Source organism: Phycodurus eques, chromosome 5 (genome assembly GCF_024500275.1).
Source record: "Phycodurus eques isolate BA_2022a chromosome 5, UOR_Pequ_1.1, whole genome shotgun sequence".
NCBI lineage: Eukaryota > Metazoa > Chordata > Actinopteri > Syngnathiformes > Syngnathidae > Phycodurus > Phycodurus eques.
In genome coordinates this window covers 15733817-15752019 of record NC_084529.1, presented here as the reverse complement: position 1 = coordinate 15752019, position 18203 = coordinate 15733817, and the positions used below count along the sequence as shown (strand labels likewise).

Here is an 18203-nt window from a genome sequence, read left to right as displayed (position 1 = left end):
TTCCCCTGTCACTCTTTATTTTCTGACTTGATTTAATGTCCTTCTTCCAGTGTAACATAATACAGTCTTCTCGCTACAGTTAATTTGTGTTACTTCAAAGCTTTATGAAACGAGAAAGATATCTTGACCGTGCCTTGTGGTCTTTCTTACCTTCTAGTAACGATGCAACCAGATCTGACCTGAAAAAGCTCCCTGCTCTGCCCACCCAGGCCCTAAAGGAGCACCCATCCCTGGCCTACTGGTGAGAGTCAAATCTCCTCACCTTCTTCTTCTCTCGACTTTTTATTTTTTGTAAGCTTTTCCTCTTCACCCACAGTGAGGAACGAGTCATTGAGCACTACAAGAAGTTTAACGGCCAATCCAGAGGGCAAGCTATCGTAAAGTGAGTGTTAGCGGTGTAGCGCGATTAGCCTGTTTGGCTTCAAGTCTCACATGTGTTGTCCATCTCCTCGTCCTCACAGCTACATGAGCATTGTGGAGTCCCTGCCCACATATGGAGTACATTACTACGCCGTAAAGGTACAGTTTTACTACCCAGCCTTCTTTTTTTCCCCACCCCCTTCTTTTCACCAGGTGTTGTTTTTCATTCTGGACTTTTAAGCAGGCCGCTTGGAGACATAATGGTGCTCGAGGCGATCTGGGATTTTGTTTCTTATTTCTCTGTCCAACCTTCCACACACACACTCAGGTGATGTCTTAATTGTCGTATTTGTCACAGGATAAGCAGGGGATCCCGTGGTGGCTGGGACTGAGCTATAAAGGCATATTTCAGTATGACCATCAGGACAAAGTCAAGCCCAGAAAGGTGAGATGACCCTCAAAAACATCCATGCTATCCCCTATTTGTCAATCACCAAATACTAGGGCTCGGACTCGCCCTCCAAATCCCCATCGCTATACGTATTGACAGTATTGACTCGCGAATCAGAACCCAATCGTTACTCCTTGTTCTATTCCAAAATAATAGTCCACCAAAGGAAAAATCAGCTAGCAGGTTTCGACTGACATGTTTTAACTGCCACGTCTCCCTCTGGAATTTTTTTTTCTTTAAGTTTAAAATTTTGCCTTTCGGCGGCGTAAATACTCACTGCCTAGTGCCTTCATGCCTTGGAATAAGCTTCACCTCGGCGATGGCTCCTTTCCGGCTTTGTTTGTGGCACTTCCATGAGGCTAGGCTGATGGAAGCCTCCTTCAGCAGAGAGCTTGATTTTTTTTGTTTTTTGTTTTTTCATCAAAGATCTCAGTGAAGCTACAGTGCATTTGCTTTATTGCTCAGTGACTGTTTTTTTGTCAATGTCTTTATGTCTCAAAGGGGTTCTTTGTCAATTGACTGTCTGTTGTCGTACGAGAGCGGCTCCAACTACCGGAGACAAATTCGTTGTGTGTTTTTTGGACATACTTGGCAAATAAAGATGATTCTGATTCTGATTCATGAGCAGAAGCGATGCCCACTAAGTCAAAATCACAGCAGCCGTAAACACCACAATCATGGAATATTTCGCTTTTTTTTAAGTAAATGTGGCATGGTAACAGTTGCAGCTCTCGTCAGAATAAAGTAAGTAGTATGTTGTTCTTTGATTAGTTGTGATTCAGAGTTTTCACTCGCGGTTTGATTCAACTCAACACTAAGTGAAGTGGAAAAAATGTTTTAGAAAATATGGTATTGTGCATGCATGTGGGCAAGGAGAGTGCACAGTCGACGATGCACTTTCGACCTTTTATTGAACGGGACAAACCGTCAGACGCACAAATACAAAATGAGAACACTCACAATGAGCAACCCCCATCAAACACTCACAATCCAGCTTCTGTTGTGACGCACTAGAACACGCCCCTTAAAGGGACACATCCAACACATGTACAGTAATGCAGTATGTAGAAAATTACACTTGGAAAAAATACAGTGCTTTTTTCTGTATTAAAAACAAAAATTGTGGTGGTTTTTGGGCGCTAGATCATTAATGGGATTCCAGCTCACTTCAATATCTGAGTAAATTGAGTTACAATTGAAATTTACCGTATTTTCCCGACCATAGGCGCACCGCAGTAGAAGGCGCAGTCTCAGTTACGGGGTCTATTTCTGTGTTTAACACATACATAAGGCCTACCGTATTATTGGGCGCAGGTATGGTAAAACATACGCTAGCATGCATGCACGCTAAAACAATGTTTTTAAAAAGGCAGCAGGAGCAAAACTGAGTTCAGTTGTACTTTATTGAAGTATTTAACAATGTACTCACGTTATTTTTTTTCTCAATCCTCATCCACAAATCCATCAAAGTCCTCATCTTCTGAATCTGAAATGAACAGCCTGGGCAAGTTCTCCATCAAACACCCCGGGTTCCCTCTCGTCATTGTCGGGAGTCAGTCTCGTTGCCGGGGGGCTGTTCAGCAATGACATCGACTTTCGCGAAAGCTCGGAGAACAGTCAAAGCAAATACCTTAGCATGGCATCCACAATCCCTTCACATATGGTGGCGTAACTCGCCCGGTGTTGCCTCCCAGTCTTAGTTGCACTTGGTTTTTCACAGCGGATGTGAGATGGGCACGCATGGAGTCACAGATCAACAGGGACGGTGACGCGTGGAAAAAAACATCCGCTCTCTTTACGTACACCTGACTCAGCCACTCTCTCATTTTCGCCTCATCCATCCAGCCCTTTTGATTGGCCTTAAAGATGACTTCAGCTGTAAACTTTTCTTTAGGCAGCGTCTTCCTCTTAAAAATCTCCATAGGTGGCAGTTTCTGTCCATTACCATGGCAACCATGCACAACAGTAAACGCCGACTTCTCGTGCCCCGTTGTGCGTATCGCTACCGTGGTGGTCCCCCTCTTCTCTACAGTGTGGTTCAAGTGAGCAGCACCTCATCCATGTTGGTGATGTGGTTGGGCCGGCAATCTTTTTACTGCAGTCGGAGTGGAAGATGGCCAGCTTTTCCTTGTAATCCGCCAGACGTTGCTGCGCCACGGTAGTCCTTGCCCGGATGGATAAATGGCGCCGTTTCATAAAACGAAAGCACCAAGACAGACCTCCTTGAAAATGTTCGATTTTCATTTATTCTGCAAGCGTTATTGCCCTCAGTCGAATGGTGACTGTAGAGACGCTTCTCCCGGCTGTTCTTTGATCATTAATCCGTTGCTCGAGTTGGTCTTCCACCTCCCCTTTTTTCCGTGGAAACTCAGCTTCGTCTTCTTGACTTGGCGAAGCTCGTTTTCCTGCTTCCTCCACTTGCGAACCATGGATTTGTTGATCTTGAATTCTCTCGTGGCTGCTCGATTCCCATGTTCCTACGCGTAACTGACAGCTTGCAGTTTAAACTGTGCTTCGTAAGCATGTCTCTTCGTAGGTGCCATTTTCGGGGGTCCTTAGCCAAACCGATGTTGTTTTGGACATTCCACATACCCGCGCTATGTACCTACTGGCGGCGTGCCTTTAGCGTCCTCATTCACGCGCAGCCTTTCCCCTTTACGTCCGTCCGCATGCTGTACTCAGTCACGTCCGGCTTTCCTCTATATAAAGCAGTGTGTCGGCAGGAAATGCTCCCAGTCAGTCAAGCGGAGTGTTCATCAAAGTCACACATAAGACGCGCCGCATTATAAGGCGCCCCGTCCATTTTGGAGAAAATGTAAGACATTTAAGTGCGCCTTATGGTCGTGAAAATACGGTATGTCAAGTTATCACTGTTTTGCACATTTACCTGATCCCAGACAGATCACATTCTCGTCTATTCTTAGCTTTTCTTTAACTCGCCAAAATTGTATTTTACAGATTATTAATTTTTAGATGAACTCCATGTTAAAATGTTAACTGTTTCCGTTTTTAGATCAAATCTGCATGTCGGTACCGACACGCTCATGCCGAAAACGTGACATTATTTTTGTTGTGGCACAGCAGTATTTTTGCTTCTGTGTTACTTTCTTTCTGCTTATTTCCTACAGTATAGTTGGCAGAATTTGTTTTCTCTCCTTCTTCTTCTCGTATTTGCATGTTCTTCCCTCTTCAGTCTGCAGTTTAGGTCTCCAAATGAGACAAAGTGTTCTTGTTTCAAGCTGTTTATTGGTGATAAATGTTAAATTATGGACTTTACACAGCATCACTGACATAATCATCAGCCTAACATACTGTAAGCATGCTAGCTTTATCCTTACATACAATGAGAAATGCCATAGACGGGCTAGTGGAAATTAGTATCGTGTTTGCACTCTTTTTAAAGCATCAAAACAACTTTTATTTTAGCATAAATAGACTGCTAGCAGTTATACATAAAATAGAACAATGTAGTGTACCAGGCATATATTTTGAGTAAACTGTTTTTATCTTCTAACAAATAAATCCCGTTTAAGCCATTTTTAAAGTCGTCTTGCAGTCTTCCTGCATGACTAAATGGTCTCAACTAATTTCTTTCCTTGTCAGTGAGTCAGCTCATTGTGTTTGGGAAGAACAGTGACAGTGCTTCACAGATACTTGTGTCTGGAGATGTTTTGCATCATTGGCGCTCTCTCTCTTTATCTCGCTCGCTCACTCTCTGCACCCAGTCAATGCAGTCATGTAGTTTTGTGTGTAAAAGCCTGTCTTTGCGCACCTCTGGTGCCCCCCATTGTGTTTAAGGCCTTGCTCGCTGACATTTTGCCTCCTCTCACAGGGTGTTAATGGGTTTAACACCATCCCTGCATGACGCTGAACGACCACGGATGCACTTGGAACCACATAAACCACACACACACAAATTTATTTGCACACACTCACAGGAACTAGACTGAGCTTTGAACTCGCCATCCTGACGAATACATCCCGTCTGCTGTAGCTTTCCTGTTTGTCGCTAATGCTTCATCTGCATGTTTGTGTAACAGCAGTCGGCAAGTTAAATGAGGATTAGGTTATAGTTTAGGAGACTAAACTAGTGGTTAGAGTTATTTTAGGTTTAATATAATGAACAGAGTAACGACGTTCAATCGTTTTTCAGCTTTCACCATGCCGCGTATTATTTTTGGACAAAATGAAGGAATGCAGTTTGTATCCTATTCTTTGTAAATGTCAAAAGGAAACGACAAGAAAGATTGTGCAGAAACCATTATAGAACATTCCTACACTGCCAACTTGTCAAGCATTACCGTCACTATAGCAACAGCCAGCCTGAGGCGCTGGTCTGTTATGTGTCAGAATTGACCAACCCGCCACCACTTTCTCCATTTTCCTCTTAAAACCCCCATCAAACACATTGTCACTGACCAATAGAAAACATGTACAGTCGACACAGTGTGCTACCTTTCCATAGTAATGAATCCAAGTAGAACTAATCAGTTCTAGGGTCCGTCTGTCAGTTTATTAACAGTACAGGCAATGTTTTAAGTGACACACACAGTGGTGGTTCGTATCTAAAATCAACTTCCCCCATTGAAATACGCCTCACGAAAAGAAAGGAGGAACAGATTGTCAGTCAAGCGTAGACACTCTGGTAATCATTGACTCACGCTGTCATCGCTTCCCTACCACTGAAAAGCTAATTCAGTTAGGCAAACACAGAACACTTAATTGTGAGCTATATTTGGAGTGACTTTACTCTTTTTTTCCCCCACAGTTAAAATAATTACTGTTTGAAATGATCATTCGTAAACCGCTAAGTGACTGTACTGTGTTATAGGATGCTAGCGACTTTCATTACATCTTATTGTCCAGAGCATGTTGTTATTTGGGAATGTGAAAGTACTTCAGCTCACCACAGACCAAACACACACAGACAGACACACACACACACGCACGCACACACACACACACACGCACGCACACACACACACATACACACACACACGCACGCACACACACACATATACACACACACACACACACACACACACATCCCTACACACACATGCACCTGAAGCTCAACAGCATTAGGTTCTACTGCATCATTAAACAGACAGGTCTGCAGAGTGACTGGCTTCGGGCGTATCATGATTTCATTTTCGAGCGTACCCACCCACTCGTTGGAGTGCAGAGACGCCTCCAGACGGTTCCCATTAGTTTTTCCAGATATGTCATCCCTCCAAAATGGCACAGTCCCATGCAAACAACAGGAAAGAGTGTATGGGCTTTGTCTTGACGACGGCTGGATACATCAGAACCCCACCCGCATGGACGTAACATTGCAGTCCAGCTGTAGAAAAGAATAATAACTCAGCCAAGGCTATTTAAAAACTATTCTTTCGCCACTACACCAAAGAAAGGCCTTCACTCGCTATCAGATCTGACCTTTATTATTTGACATACTCAGGGTGCAACCGATTGTTAAAGAATATCTACCAGCTCGGAATTCTGCATGTGAATGTTTGTGCAGTGATGTGTGTATTTTAGTGTCTAGGATTTATAGCATATATGTGCAAGACTCCCAGCCTCTGCTCTCTTTGGCTTTGGCAGACTTTTTTTAAAAAAAGTTTTTAAAGGTAAATGCCAGCATGAAAGTGCAAACATGTCGTGCCTGAACACAATTATGAATGTCTCTTATCGCCATCATTCTAGCCAACACACACACGCACACACACAGTTTCTCGCTATCTGCCCCCACCTGCTATATTTAGCACCATGCTACATTAGCACTTCACACTAGATTGAGCAAGAAGTCTGATAAGAGAGCACACTTCTCTCAGACTTGAGATGAAACAGTGTGAACATTTCACAGTTTTTCGCGTCACTATTATTGTCAGCAAAATGATCGCAGGTGTCGGTTTTGCTGAAAGTAGGAGTATACAGCACGATGAACGAGTGGTTATCACATCCGCTTCACAATTTTGATGTTTGGCGTTCGAATCTGGTCTTTGCCTTCCTGCGTGGAGCTTGCAGGTTCTCACTGTGTTTGCGTGAGTTTACTCCAGCTTCCTCCCATCCATCCATCCATTTTCTGAGCCGCTTCTCCTCACTAGGGTCGCGGGCGTGCTGGAGCCTATCCCAACTATCATCGGCCAGGAGGCGGGGTACACCCTGAACTGGTTGCCATCCAATCGCAGGGCACATACAAACAACCATTCACACTCACATTCACACCTACGGGCAATTTAGAGTCTCCAATTCATGCATGTTTTTAGGATGTGGGAGGAAACCGGAGTGCCCGGAGAAAACCCACGCAGGCACGGGGAGAACATGCAAACTCCACACAGGCGGGACCGGGGATTGAACCCCAGACCTCAGAACTGTGAGGCAGACGCTCTAACCAGTCGATCACCGTGCCGCCCAGCTTCCTCCCTTATTCCAAAAAGTTGCATGTTAGATACATACACATACATACATGAGTTGGTCTGTTTTATTAAAAAATCAGTAGGTCTAATTCTTGTAATAGAAGAAAGCCCATCAGCCACAAAATTAAGATTGCATGCACATTAACTGCCACCTATTAGATAGTCTAGTCAGCATGTTGTTTTTTTAAATTATTGCATCACTCATGACTCTCAGAGCTTTGAAATAGAGTTTGGAAAGATGATGTAACCACAGTTGTTAAAATTTTTTGTGTTTTTAAGTATTAACATCCTCAAGTATTAATTTTCTCTTGCCTGCCATTTGGCGCAAGTGCAGACTGGTGGGCACGACTGGCTGTGGCCACATCTGAGTCCATACTGTAATTAAATCAGCAATTTAAATTAGCAACCCCACATTATGGGAAGGCGTTGTGTTGATATTGGTGCACTACAGTATATGATAGCGATCCAAAATATAATACCAACTTTAACGATGTGTGTCTGGTAACTCAAGCAAGATGGAATTTTTTTAACTTTCTGAAAAGTAGTGGTTTTGGAAGTGAAGGATTCTGCCCCATAGCGACGATAAAATTGTAATACAGATTCCTCTTAATCATTTTTAAATGTTATGATGGTTTAATGGTGACATTTTCTATCCCTATCCAAGGCATCCATTCACATATACAGTATACATGCACTAGGCTATATTTATATCATTCTTGTCTCAGTGTTCTCTCCATTTCGTTACAGTCCGTCCGTCTGTCCATTGTTTTCCCAGGCTGTTAAAATTCCTGGACTGTGACTTGGCCTCCTCTTTTTTCCTGCCAGGCCCTGGCAGCGCCGGATCTTTTAGTTTGTTGACTTATTTATTCATTTTTATTTTTTTTAGCGTCACTTTCCTCCAAAATATTTTGTTGTGTTCATTATGCTCACATTGGGGCAACTCAGCCCGCCTGTCGCTCTCTCTCTCTCTCTCTCTCTCTCGCTCTCTCTCTCTTTCTTTCTCTCTGCCCCTAATGAGAACCATACTCAGACAATGTATGTTTATGCGTGCGCTGAGCTCCGATCAAACAAAGCAAGGGCACTTCAATTGTAGAGAGGAAGGAGCCAAGAGCAGGGGGGGGGGGGGGGGGGGGGGGGGGGGGGGCACAGAAAGCTTCATCACTCCTCCCCTGGACCCGTTTTACTCACACACACTCTCCTTCCCAACCGCAGGGCAGGAAGCACAGTCCCTTTGGGATGGAGGAGGGGTCAGGAGCCCCTAAAAGCCTCCCCCCCACCTCCTTCCCTCCCTTGCAGTGAAGTTACAGGAGAGGAGGAAACTTTACACACTTTCACTCTCACACGGACTCCAAGCACGTCGCGGAGGATGTAACATAGCACACATGCTGAGGAATACATCTTTCGGCTTCTTGTATAGCGTGGGGTAATCGGCCTCTGTTAGCGTTTTGTTTTTTCTCCTCCTGGTGGAGCTTACGGCGAAAAGGATTCCCTTCAAAGCTGCGTGGACTAATTGTCGGGCCGTGTTTTGTCTCCTCAAACCTCAGGTGTTCCAATGGCGTCAGCTGGAGAACCTCTACTTCCGAGAGAAGAAGTTCTCCGTGGAAGTTCATGACCCCAGGAGGTAAATCTATACAGCAGACTGAGCGTTGGAATGCGAAGGCTATTTGATTATATGCATGTACAGTCAAAGTTGTCGTCGTCGTCGTTGTTGTTGGCTTGTCTCTTCTTTAACCTGTATTGATTAGTTTATTATTTTTGTGTATCACAACTAACTGATTGAATGTTGTTGCTGTTAAATTCTACTCCTTTTTATTGATTTGGACGTGAGTCATGTTTCTCTCAGTAAGGAGCACCTTTATTGTTCCTTACTGCACACACACACTGTAGAGTTTTCAGCCTTGGTTTGGGGTCGGAAAAAAGTGACTGCGTGAATCTACACGGAAACTTGCAACTTAATTCCGTTGGATAAGGGGCACTTTGGCGTAAAAGAACATTTAAGTGTTGCACATGTGTCGATGTCAACAATGTCAACAATGTTATACATACTGTAAATAATGTTTAACTCATTCACTGCCACCCGTTTTCAAAGCAGTTCCCCATATTGCCAGCCGTTTTCAAGCACTTTTGAGACCTGCAGAATATGTTCTGCGACAAGCACCGAACCTACCAAATGAAAGAGCAGACTCTCTTCTTTAACCAGAAACAAAACATTTGTTTCAACTATTTTCCATTCTTTAATCATCAGCAGTAGAACATGGTTTGGTTTCACCAAAAACACCTGTTTCTGATAAAAAAAAATCTGAGAAAATGAGCTTGTTCATCATTACAGTGGTTTACAATCTTGACATTCCTTAAAAACGTACATGACATACATTTGTCGATGGCAGTAAATGGTTGGATTCCAGTTGACGAATATAAATGTTCATGTCAGTGAATAACTAAATACAATCATATACTGTAACTCACTTTTGGTGAAGTGTTACTCTCGCCTATAAGCACTATAGAACTATGATGCTTTTTAAAGCCCTTTGACCCAGTAGAGACATAGGTATGGAACTATAGGATGAACTAACAGTACAGTTATGGACTTCAAGTAAACACTTTTTGTGAATGTTAACTTAAATAATTTCAAGCCGTATATCATTTCTGTCATGTTCTAATTATTTTCCCAAAATATTATCCTCAAGGTGGGTCACAAAGAAAAAAATTATCATAGAGCACACAAACACACACGTCAAAAAGCCTTGACAAGGGACCCCACGAACGACTTAACATCTGCGTGAGCGGGCCGCTTTTTTGCCCAAGTGACCCGGTCTGTATTTATTTAACAAGGCTCCATATGTGCGGGGGGGGGGGGGGTGGAAAAGCAGTCGGGGACAGGGTGAAATGGCAAGCAGCATTTTTTTCTTTGAGAGGAGCTGTCATTAGGGTGAGTCGGCCGTGAGTGTGTGTTTGAATAAGGATGAGCAAACAGGCAAGCGTCGTGTGTGGCTAATACGTGCCTCCTGTCCTCGCAAGCACCCCAGTCGTCTTTTATTGCGCTCTGATAGTCAGACATTGTTTGCCAGCTATATCACAGTGCACCGACGTCGGAGATCTGTTTGTGGAACGTGTCTACTTGTCCAGTGCTTCTCAAAACGTTTTTACACCAAGTGCCACCTAAAAAAGGCACTGTAACATTAACGGTCTGAACTTTAACATTATAATATAGGGTAATAAAAACATGGTAATTTAATGAATCAATTAAAATGTATATATAAAATAAAATTGTACCTGAATAAATGTTTAAAATCAAAAAGTTCCAAAACATTAAATGTGAATTTATTGAGCTTAAAACTGAACTGTACTGAGGCAGCGAGTATTTCACGTACATCTAGAGTGTGCCCACGTATCACACTTGAGAATCGCTGTAATTTATTGCAAAACATGTATTTGTTTTTTTAGGGATAATTTTTCATGGGTTTTTATAGTATTACCTCCTGTAATGCCCTCACAAGTGGGAAAGGAGAGCCACTGTCACCGATGCACTTTTCAGCCATTAATTGAACGCCAGGACAACCGTAAAAGACAAGAGCACACTCAGGCAGGTGCTGCTGTCGACCACAGCTTTAACCCACACATTCACACGCAAACTTACTTACATTACATGCAGACCTGCCAGGCCCCGCCTCTTAAAGGCACATATCTAACCCATACATATCACAATACATACAGTATTTTCCATACATTTTGTACATATATTTAGTTTGTGTTTTTCAATAAATTTACAACGTGCTTCAGAATGTGTTTTGATTTTAGTTTGTTTTGATGTGTTTTTTACAATCTCTCTATATCGAAGATTTTCACCTCTTGCAGGTTCATGTGGAACATACGTATTCCCTGCTATGAATGGAGGTTCACTATAGGCCGTTGTCCCAGTGTGTATCAGTGTGTATAAAGAGGCCTTGTGTCCGCTTCTACTGTAGGGCATCGGTGACACGCAGGACATTTGGGCACAGTGGCATCGCAGTGCACACCTGGTACGCCTGTCCGGCCCTCATCAAGTCCATCTGGGCCATGGCCATAAGCCAGCACCAATTCTATCTGGACCGCAAGCAGAGCAAGGTCAGTCATCTCCTCCCCGCCTACTCACTATTACGCCGCAGACACGATTATATGTGATGGTTGAGACGCTGCGAGCTCCCTGTGATGTCCTTTTGTGTGTGTGTGTGTGTGTGTGTGTGTGTGTCCAGTCGAAGATCCATGCAGCACGCAGTCTGAGTGAGATTGCCATCGACCTCACCGAAACGGGAACGCTGAAAATGTCCAAACTGGCCAACATGGGCAGCAAAGGCAAGATTATCAGTGGGAGCAGTGGCAGTCTTCTCTCTTCAGGTCAGTACACACATACATACATACTGTGTGTGTGTGTGCGTGCACGTGTGTATGTAAAAGTGAAAGATTGATAGGCAAATGCATTCTTGTGTGGTGGCATTGGAGCAGGGCGTTGGTTGACAGCTGGCTGGACCGAAACAGCTGCCTCCAGAGGGACGCCATCGATTTTGTGCCTCATGTTGTCCCTTTCAAACACACACACGCACACACACACATGCACACACACACCCATGCAAACGTTTGTTTTCAAGGGGCCACATTTGGTGTTTAAACCGGACTGATGGGTGAAGTTATTTGTAGAAGTGGTTTAAAAAAAAATGCAAATGTGTATTATTTTAAATTTATTTATTTAGAGCGGTACAGAAAATGGATGGATAGAATTGATTAACCCATTATTTAATCAAAGAAACAAAGCAACTGTAGAATGTAAAATAGGTTCATTTAATAAATATTAATTTTTTTACAATGAATCATTACTAAATTATTTGATCACATACATGAATAAAAAATACATACAATCAATAAATGCTATTTTACTTTGTTTAAAATTTATATATATATATATATATATATTTAATGCATTTGTTTAAAGAAAATTACATTTTTACCATTTTTTATAATGACTCAGTATCCATTATTTAATCAGAAAAATTAATACAAATATATTTTAAAAAATGAATAAATACAGTTGATAAACCAATTTAAAAGGAAAAAAGGGATTAAATTGCAGGTGTCAAATTTATGGCCCGGGGGCAAAATCCGGCCTGCCCCAAGATTTTCCACTTCATGTGTTTTGGTAAGATCTGGAACGAAATTGCAAATTGTGCTCACCTTCAGTACATTTTTCATCTGGCAAGCATTTATTTCCGACCAAACCTTTTTTTTTATATATATATATATATATATATATATATATATATATATATATATATATATATATATATATATGTGTGTGTATATATATATATATATATATATATATATATATATATATATATATATATATATATATATATATATAGAACAACAGTTGCACTAACTGTTTGCCTTGAGTTTAAGTCGTCATCCATGAATTTCTTTTGTATATGTAATAATATGATGAGGTGACTACACATTTATATTGTTTCATAGTCATAACGGCCGCCTCAAGGAAACAATAATTACAATTTGGCCCGCGACAAAAATAAGTTTGACACCGAGCAATGGGGCAAATATGCTCCAGCCCTCCCAACTGACGTCAGGCAAAAGGCGCACTACATCCTGAAATGGTCGCCAGTCAGTCGCAGGGCACATATGGAGACGGAGAGCCAATCACTCTCACATTCACACTGTCCCTGAGTTGGAACTGAACCCACGCTGCCTGCACCCGAAGTCAGGCAAATGTACCACTACACGTCAGTGACGATACTTTGCCCACCCCAGCTACGTACCGTATGTACAAATCACATCCCGAGCCTTTCTTAATGTGTGGACTTCCCCCTCGCCCTCCGTGTGGTGCACCATTGTCGTCCAGAGTCCCCCGGCCTCTAAATTTAGTGTTTGTGGGAATGTAAAGTTCAGCAGGTCAAACATCAGCTTTTCATTGGCATTTTCAAACAATGCACACGTGTGCTGAACAAGTTGTGAGTGTGACAGGACAATTAGCACGAGAAATTTGGTCTTCAACCCATTTTTTGTACAGATCGCCTAATCTGTTTACACGTTGTCCTGTCATCATGTCCACAAAGCCACTGTTTATTCAAGGCCATCTTGCCATAGCACAGTGGTTCCCAAACGTTCTCTGCTGGCCCCCCTTTGGTTCATAAGAAATGTTTGCGCCCCCCCCCCACACAACCAAGATAAATATATGTATAATTTATGCAAACTTCATTTTTTGAAAAAATAAAACTGAACTGCCATAAACTGCAGGTTGTAATAAGTGTCCCTGTTTTCAAGCACATTAACTGTGTAATTATATTCAGTGTTAACACTTCCTGGTATCTCCTTGGCTCGACAAGGTTCTTCTCGCCATCGATCAAGAACACGATGACTTGGCATTAGCTTAGCTGAGGCTGTACGCTGCGGTATAATACTCCACACAGTCTCCATTTTTCTGCCTTCAATCTCTTCTCGAGTAAAATTCACTTCCTTACTCTGGCCAATAACAACATGCTTAGAAGTAAATGCAGAAGAAGACCCTCATTCTCCTCCATTGTTTTTGTTAAGTCGTTCCGACTGATTTAGGGTTTTTGCAGTTTAATATGTAAAGGAATCGCAGTAGCCTTTAATTCTTCTCAAATTTAGAACCATTATGAATACATATGCATACACACTGTACATATTGGGTGTTTTATAATTCAAACTCTTATATTCTTAATATATTAATTAGATTATATGTAAATGATTTGTAATCACTCTTCATTGCTGCTCTTTGTTTTAGTTTATCTAGTTAGCTAGCTATGATCAGACATGATTAGAAGTAAATAATTCACTCCAATGAACACACCAGAACCTGTCTGCATTGCAACATGCTCTGAATGACTCTGAACGGTAACATGAGCCTCAACGCTACACAACAGTGGTCCTGTTTTAATGATACTACAGACCAAAGTAGGCGATCCAAGGTCTCCATGCCAACAACAGACACAGTTCTCTTTATAATCAGCCAGTCTACCATCCTAAGGACCATCATTGCTTCACATTGTGTCTTTAGAAGCCAGTGTGAGAATTGCCAACAATCCAACCATGAGTGAATTAAAGCCATGTGTTTTTCTTTCTGCCACAGCTTTCTCTGCTGGTGAGTCTTACATTGTTTCTTTCTTTTCCTAAGGAGAGGGCGACAGTGTGCATGAGCAGTTTGTCTTAAACTTAAAGGTGTGTTACAAACAAGACTGGCACCATCTCGGGCCCCCCTGAGATTGTGCGTCACCGACTTTATCCTCCGCACTGCCCCCCTTTTCCTTGAAACAAACAGCTTCCTTATCAAAATGTTCCACTCACTTCCCTGTAAACATCCTGCCAGGCTTGTGCAGGTGCATGGACAATCTCTCCTTCTTTCTCCTGAGCAGCCAAGACCCCACAACTGCAAACAGCAGCATACCAACACACTCCTGACACTTGCTCGGATTGTTTTGCAGGTTCTCAGGAATCAGACAGCTCCCAAACAGCCAAGAAGGACATGCTGGCTGCGCTGAGGGCTCGTCAGGAAGCTCTGGAGGAGACGCTGAGGCAGAGGCTTGAGGAGCTCAAGAACATCTGCATCAGAGAGGCTGTATGCCAAGACTTCTCTACTATATCTCTTCTCTACTAAATCTTCATTTGTAGGCTCATTTTACTTTACATTTGCAGGAGCTGACAGGGAAACTTCCCAAGGAATACCCTCTCGATCCGGGAGAGGAAACTCCCACAGTCAGGCGAAAGATCGGCACTGCCTTCAAACTGGATGAGCAGAAGATTCTTCCGAAGGGCGAGGTAAAATATTTTCATACTATGAAGGTTTTTCACAATTTCAAACACACCCCAAGACTGTGACATGCCATTGGCAAAATACCCCAAGGATCAAGAATTATAGCGCGCTTTCCACTCTTTTATTCTACCAATTATCCCATTGACCAATCAGATAAAAAATTATATTGCATTTACAGGTGAAACAATTAATCGATTAAACTTCATCTAATTAATTATCAAATGAATCGAAAACTATTTTGATAGATTAATTGTTTATACACATTCTTTACCTTAGAATTGTCAAAATCCTGACTTGATTTTATTTTCACTTGTGGAGGCAGCACTTCATCATCAAGACCCCAAATTACACTTCTCAATTATTGTGTGGATCCGTGTATGCGGCTCATGCAGCGGACACATCGCCAAACACCTTGATTGGTGGGTAGGCATGCCAAAGACCCAACTGATTTTATTTATAAATAAAAAATCTATCTTCCATTAAACAATGTGGAAGCTTTTAAAGAGGCATGTTAGCTACAAGCTAAAACATGAAGGACCTGTTAATGTCTTTATCTGCCTTATACATATAAAAATAAAGCATATATTCCAGAGCTGCGGTACTTCTAAAAATAGTTCACCTCACAGGAAGAGCTTGTGGTGAAAAGGCTGCCAGTGTACAGTATGTGCGTGGGTATATTTTTTTATTTTTTTGAATGGCAGTTGTTGGCATTGAACATGTTCCAGGAACTTTTTTTTTTTTTAATCACAGACCTGCCTGGTCAACATTGGCTGCTCATTCACACATACCAACCTGCTACAGCAGTGTGCGTAAGTAATAGAGATTCCTCAGGACTGAGGTAGTCGACTACAATGTTGACCCAAGTGAATGCGTCACAGCGCTGTCACAATGATAAGAACACACAGGCATTCATTGTCTTTTTACAACAAATATAGTGCATATACAGGTGGATCTCAATAAATTTGAATATCGTAGAAAAGTGTTTTTTTATTTCAGTAGTTCAATTCAAAAAGTGATACTCATATTGTATAAATTCATGAAATACTTTTCAGAAAGCCAATTTCTACTTAATTTCAATGTTACAAATCATTTGGATTGTCTCATGTGTAAATATAATTTCTTGAGATTTAAATCTGGGGTTTTCGTTAGCTTTTAGCTAAGTCTAGTCATATTTTCTTAATGAAATAATGACATTTTTCACTTTTTCTAGTGAATTTACATCATACATGAGTTTCTCTTTTTGACATAAACTCTTTAAATAAATGAAGTTTTCCACAATATTTAAATTTATTAAAATGTACTTTTGCCGGGGTTCAATCCCGGCCCCGCATGTGTGCAACTTTGAGTCACAGGCGGGGCCAGGGATTCAACCCCGGTCTTCCAAATTGTGAGGCAGACGCTCTAACCAGTCGTCCACCGTGCCGCCCAGTACAGTTCAGTTGATACTAAATATAACTCAAAGCATGATTGAGATGTTTCACCTGGTGATTCCTGCTTGACAAATCCCAGAAGAAGTTTGGAGAAACACAGCCTTGTTATGGACAGCAGCTTGTTATTATTGGAGTGTCGAGTGTTTCTATAAAGAGGATTCAGCGGTGAGAAAATCCGCTGCGACCGAGATAAATTATTTCTGCACTGTGCTTTCTCTGGCAACCTGTGTATGCGTGCAGTATGGGAGAATTACAGCGTCTGCAAACTAAGCCTGTTGTTGTTTCTGGATCACGAGTACGTAACTTAACTTAGCTCTTCTGGTGTCGCCCACGCCGATTGGTTCATATCTGTGCATGTGCTGGTCCCAGGAAGAGGAGCTGGAGCGTCTGGAGCGGGAGTTCGCCATCCAGTCGCAGATTACCGAGGCCGCCCGGCGCCTGGCCAGCGACCCGCACGTGAGCAGCAAGAAACTGAAGAAGCAGAGGAAGACGTCTTATCTCAACGCACTCAAGAAGCTACAGGAGATCGAAAACTCCATCAATGAATATCGGGTGCGCTCCGGAAAGAAGCCCACACAGAGGGCGTCGCTTATAATCGAAGGTACCGGCACCCTCTGGATTTGTGGTCCCACTGATAGTATTTTCTCATATAGTGGCCTCCGAAGGAATAGGTGCCATGACAGGTTTGATTTACACTTTATATTTATGGACTAGTAGTCTTTTTCATATAAATATTTTCTGTATCTATGACTTGGCATTTGCGTTAGTGACTGACAATGGCGCACTGCCACTACGTACAACTTTGAGTTACATTGCCGCCTTAAAAATGGAACGCCTACGAGGTACAAAATAAATACTGCCAATAAATTACAAATATCCAGAAAAGAAGAAAGGACTGATGAAAATAAGAATACAGAAAAAGAACTGACAAAAATATGACAAAGTTAGACAAAGAAATCTGGTGAAAAAATGTGAACATAAGAGTTTACCAAAAAATGTTTACCAAAAAAAAATGAACAAAACATTTTTTTAATGACAAAAATATGCCAAACCTTGAAAAATTTGACAAAAACCTGACAAAATATGATAAACCTCGAACGAAAATATGATTGAAAAAAACTGACAAAAGTTTATCTAATTCTAACAAAAATTTGCCTAAAATATATATTTAAATTTTAATCACTGATGAAAAAATTTGAACAATCTGTCAACAAGCTTTACTACTGCATGAGCGTATATTAGCGGCATTTTCTGCATTACAGACAAATCCCTTAGTAAAACGAGGACCCAATTTAACAGTTTTTGTCTTTCTGTCTCGTAGAAGCCAACATTGGCTCCGAAGACAGTTCGCTATCCGACGCTCTGGTGCTGGATGACGACGACCCCCAAGTGACCGGCACCCCCAACTTCTCTCCGATCACGTCGCCCCACAAGGGCCTCCCCCCGCGCCCGCCGTCTCACAGTCGTCCCCCGCCGCCGCAGTCCCTGGATGGGCTGCGGCACTTGCACTTCGGCCGCGGAGACTACGATAAATCGCCCATCAAGCCCAAAATGTGGAGCGAGTCGTCGCTTGACGAGCCATACGAAAAAGTCAAGAAGCGCTCATCTCATTCCAGGTAGGAGTCTGTATTTGCTAGCCCGATGTCTCTAAAAAAAACTCAAGACACGCGTGCGTTTCAGACCTCCGCCAATACATGGCGGCAGCAAACTTCCGGCCACCATCA

General features: G+C 42.2%; 1 protein-coding gene across 15 annotated transcripts in view; it reads left to right on the top strand.

The window, feature by feature from the left end:
• frmd4a (FERM domain containing 4A) overlaps positions 1 to 18203 on the top strand; it is a 150263-nt gene that overhangs the window by 122153 nt on the left and 9907 nt on the right. For 13 of the 15 annotated variants that reach the window (XR_009768612.1, XM_061677729.1, XM_061677733.1 and 10 more), the window contains 11 exons: positions 158 to 241; positions 317 to 382; positions 462 to 519; positions 719 to 805; positions 8775 to 8851; positions 11193 to 11334; positions 11463 to 11604; positions 14721 to 14854; positions 14932 to 15054; positions 16849 to 17080; positions 17801 to 18095. Coding sequence is in view for 14 of the 15 variants with exons in the window: in XM_061677729.1 (XP_061533713.1) it covers positions 158 to 241; positions 317 to 382; positions 462 to 519; positions 719 to 805; positions 8775 to 8851; positions 11193 to 11334; positions 11463 to 11604; positions 14721 to 14854; positions 14932 to 15054; positions 16849 to 17080; positions 17801 to 18095 (1440 nt within the window). In the remaining variant the exon portion in view is untranslated. The remainder of the gene's footprint in view (positions 1 to 157; positions 242 to 316; positions 383 to 461; positions 520 to 718; positions 806 to 8774; positions 8852 to 11192; positions 11335 to 11462; positions 11605 to 14720; positions 14855 to 14931; positions 15055 to 16848; positions 17081 to 17800; positions 18096 to 18203) is intronic. The other 2 variants (XM_061677722.1, XM_061677727.1) reach the window with 1 other exon arrangement.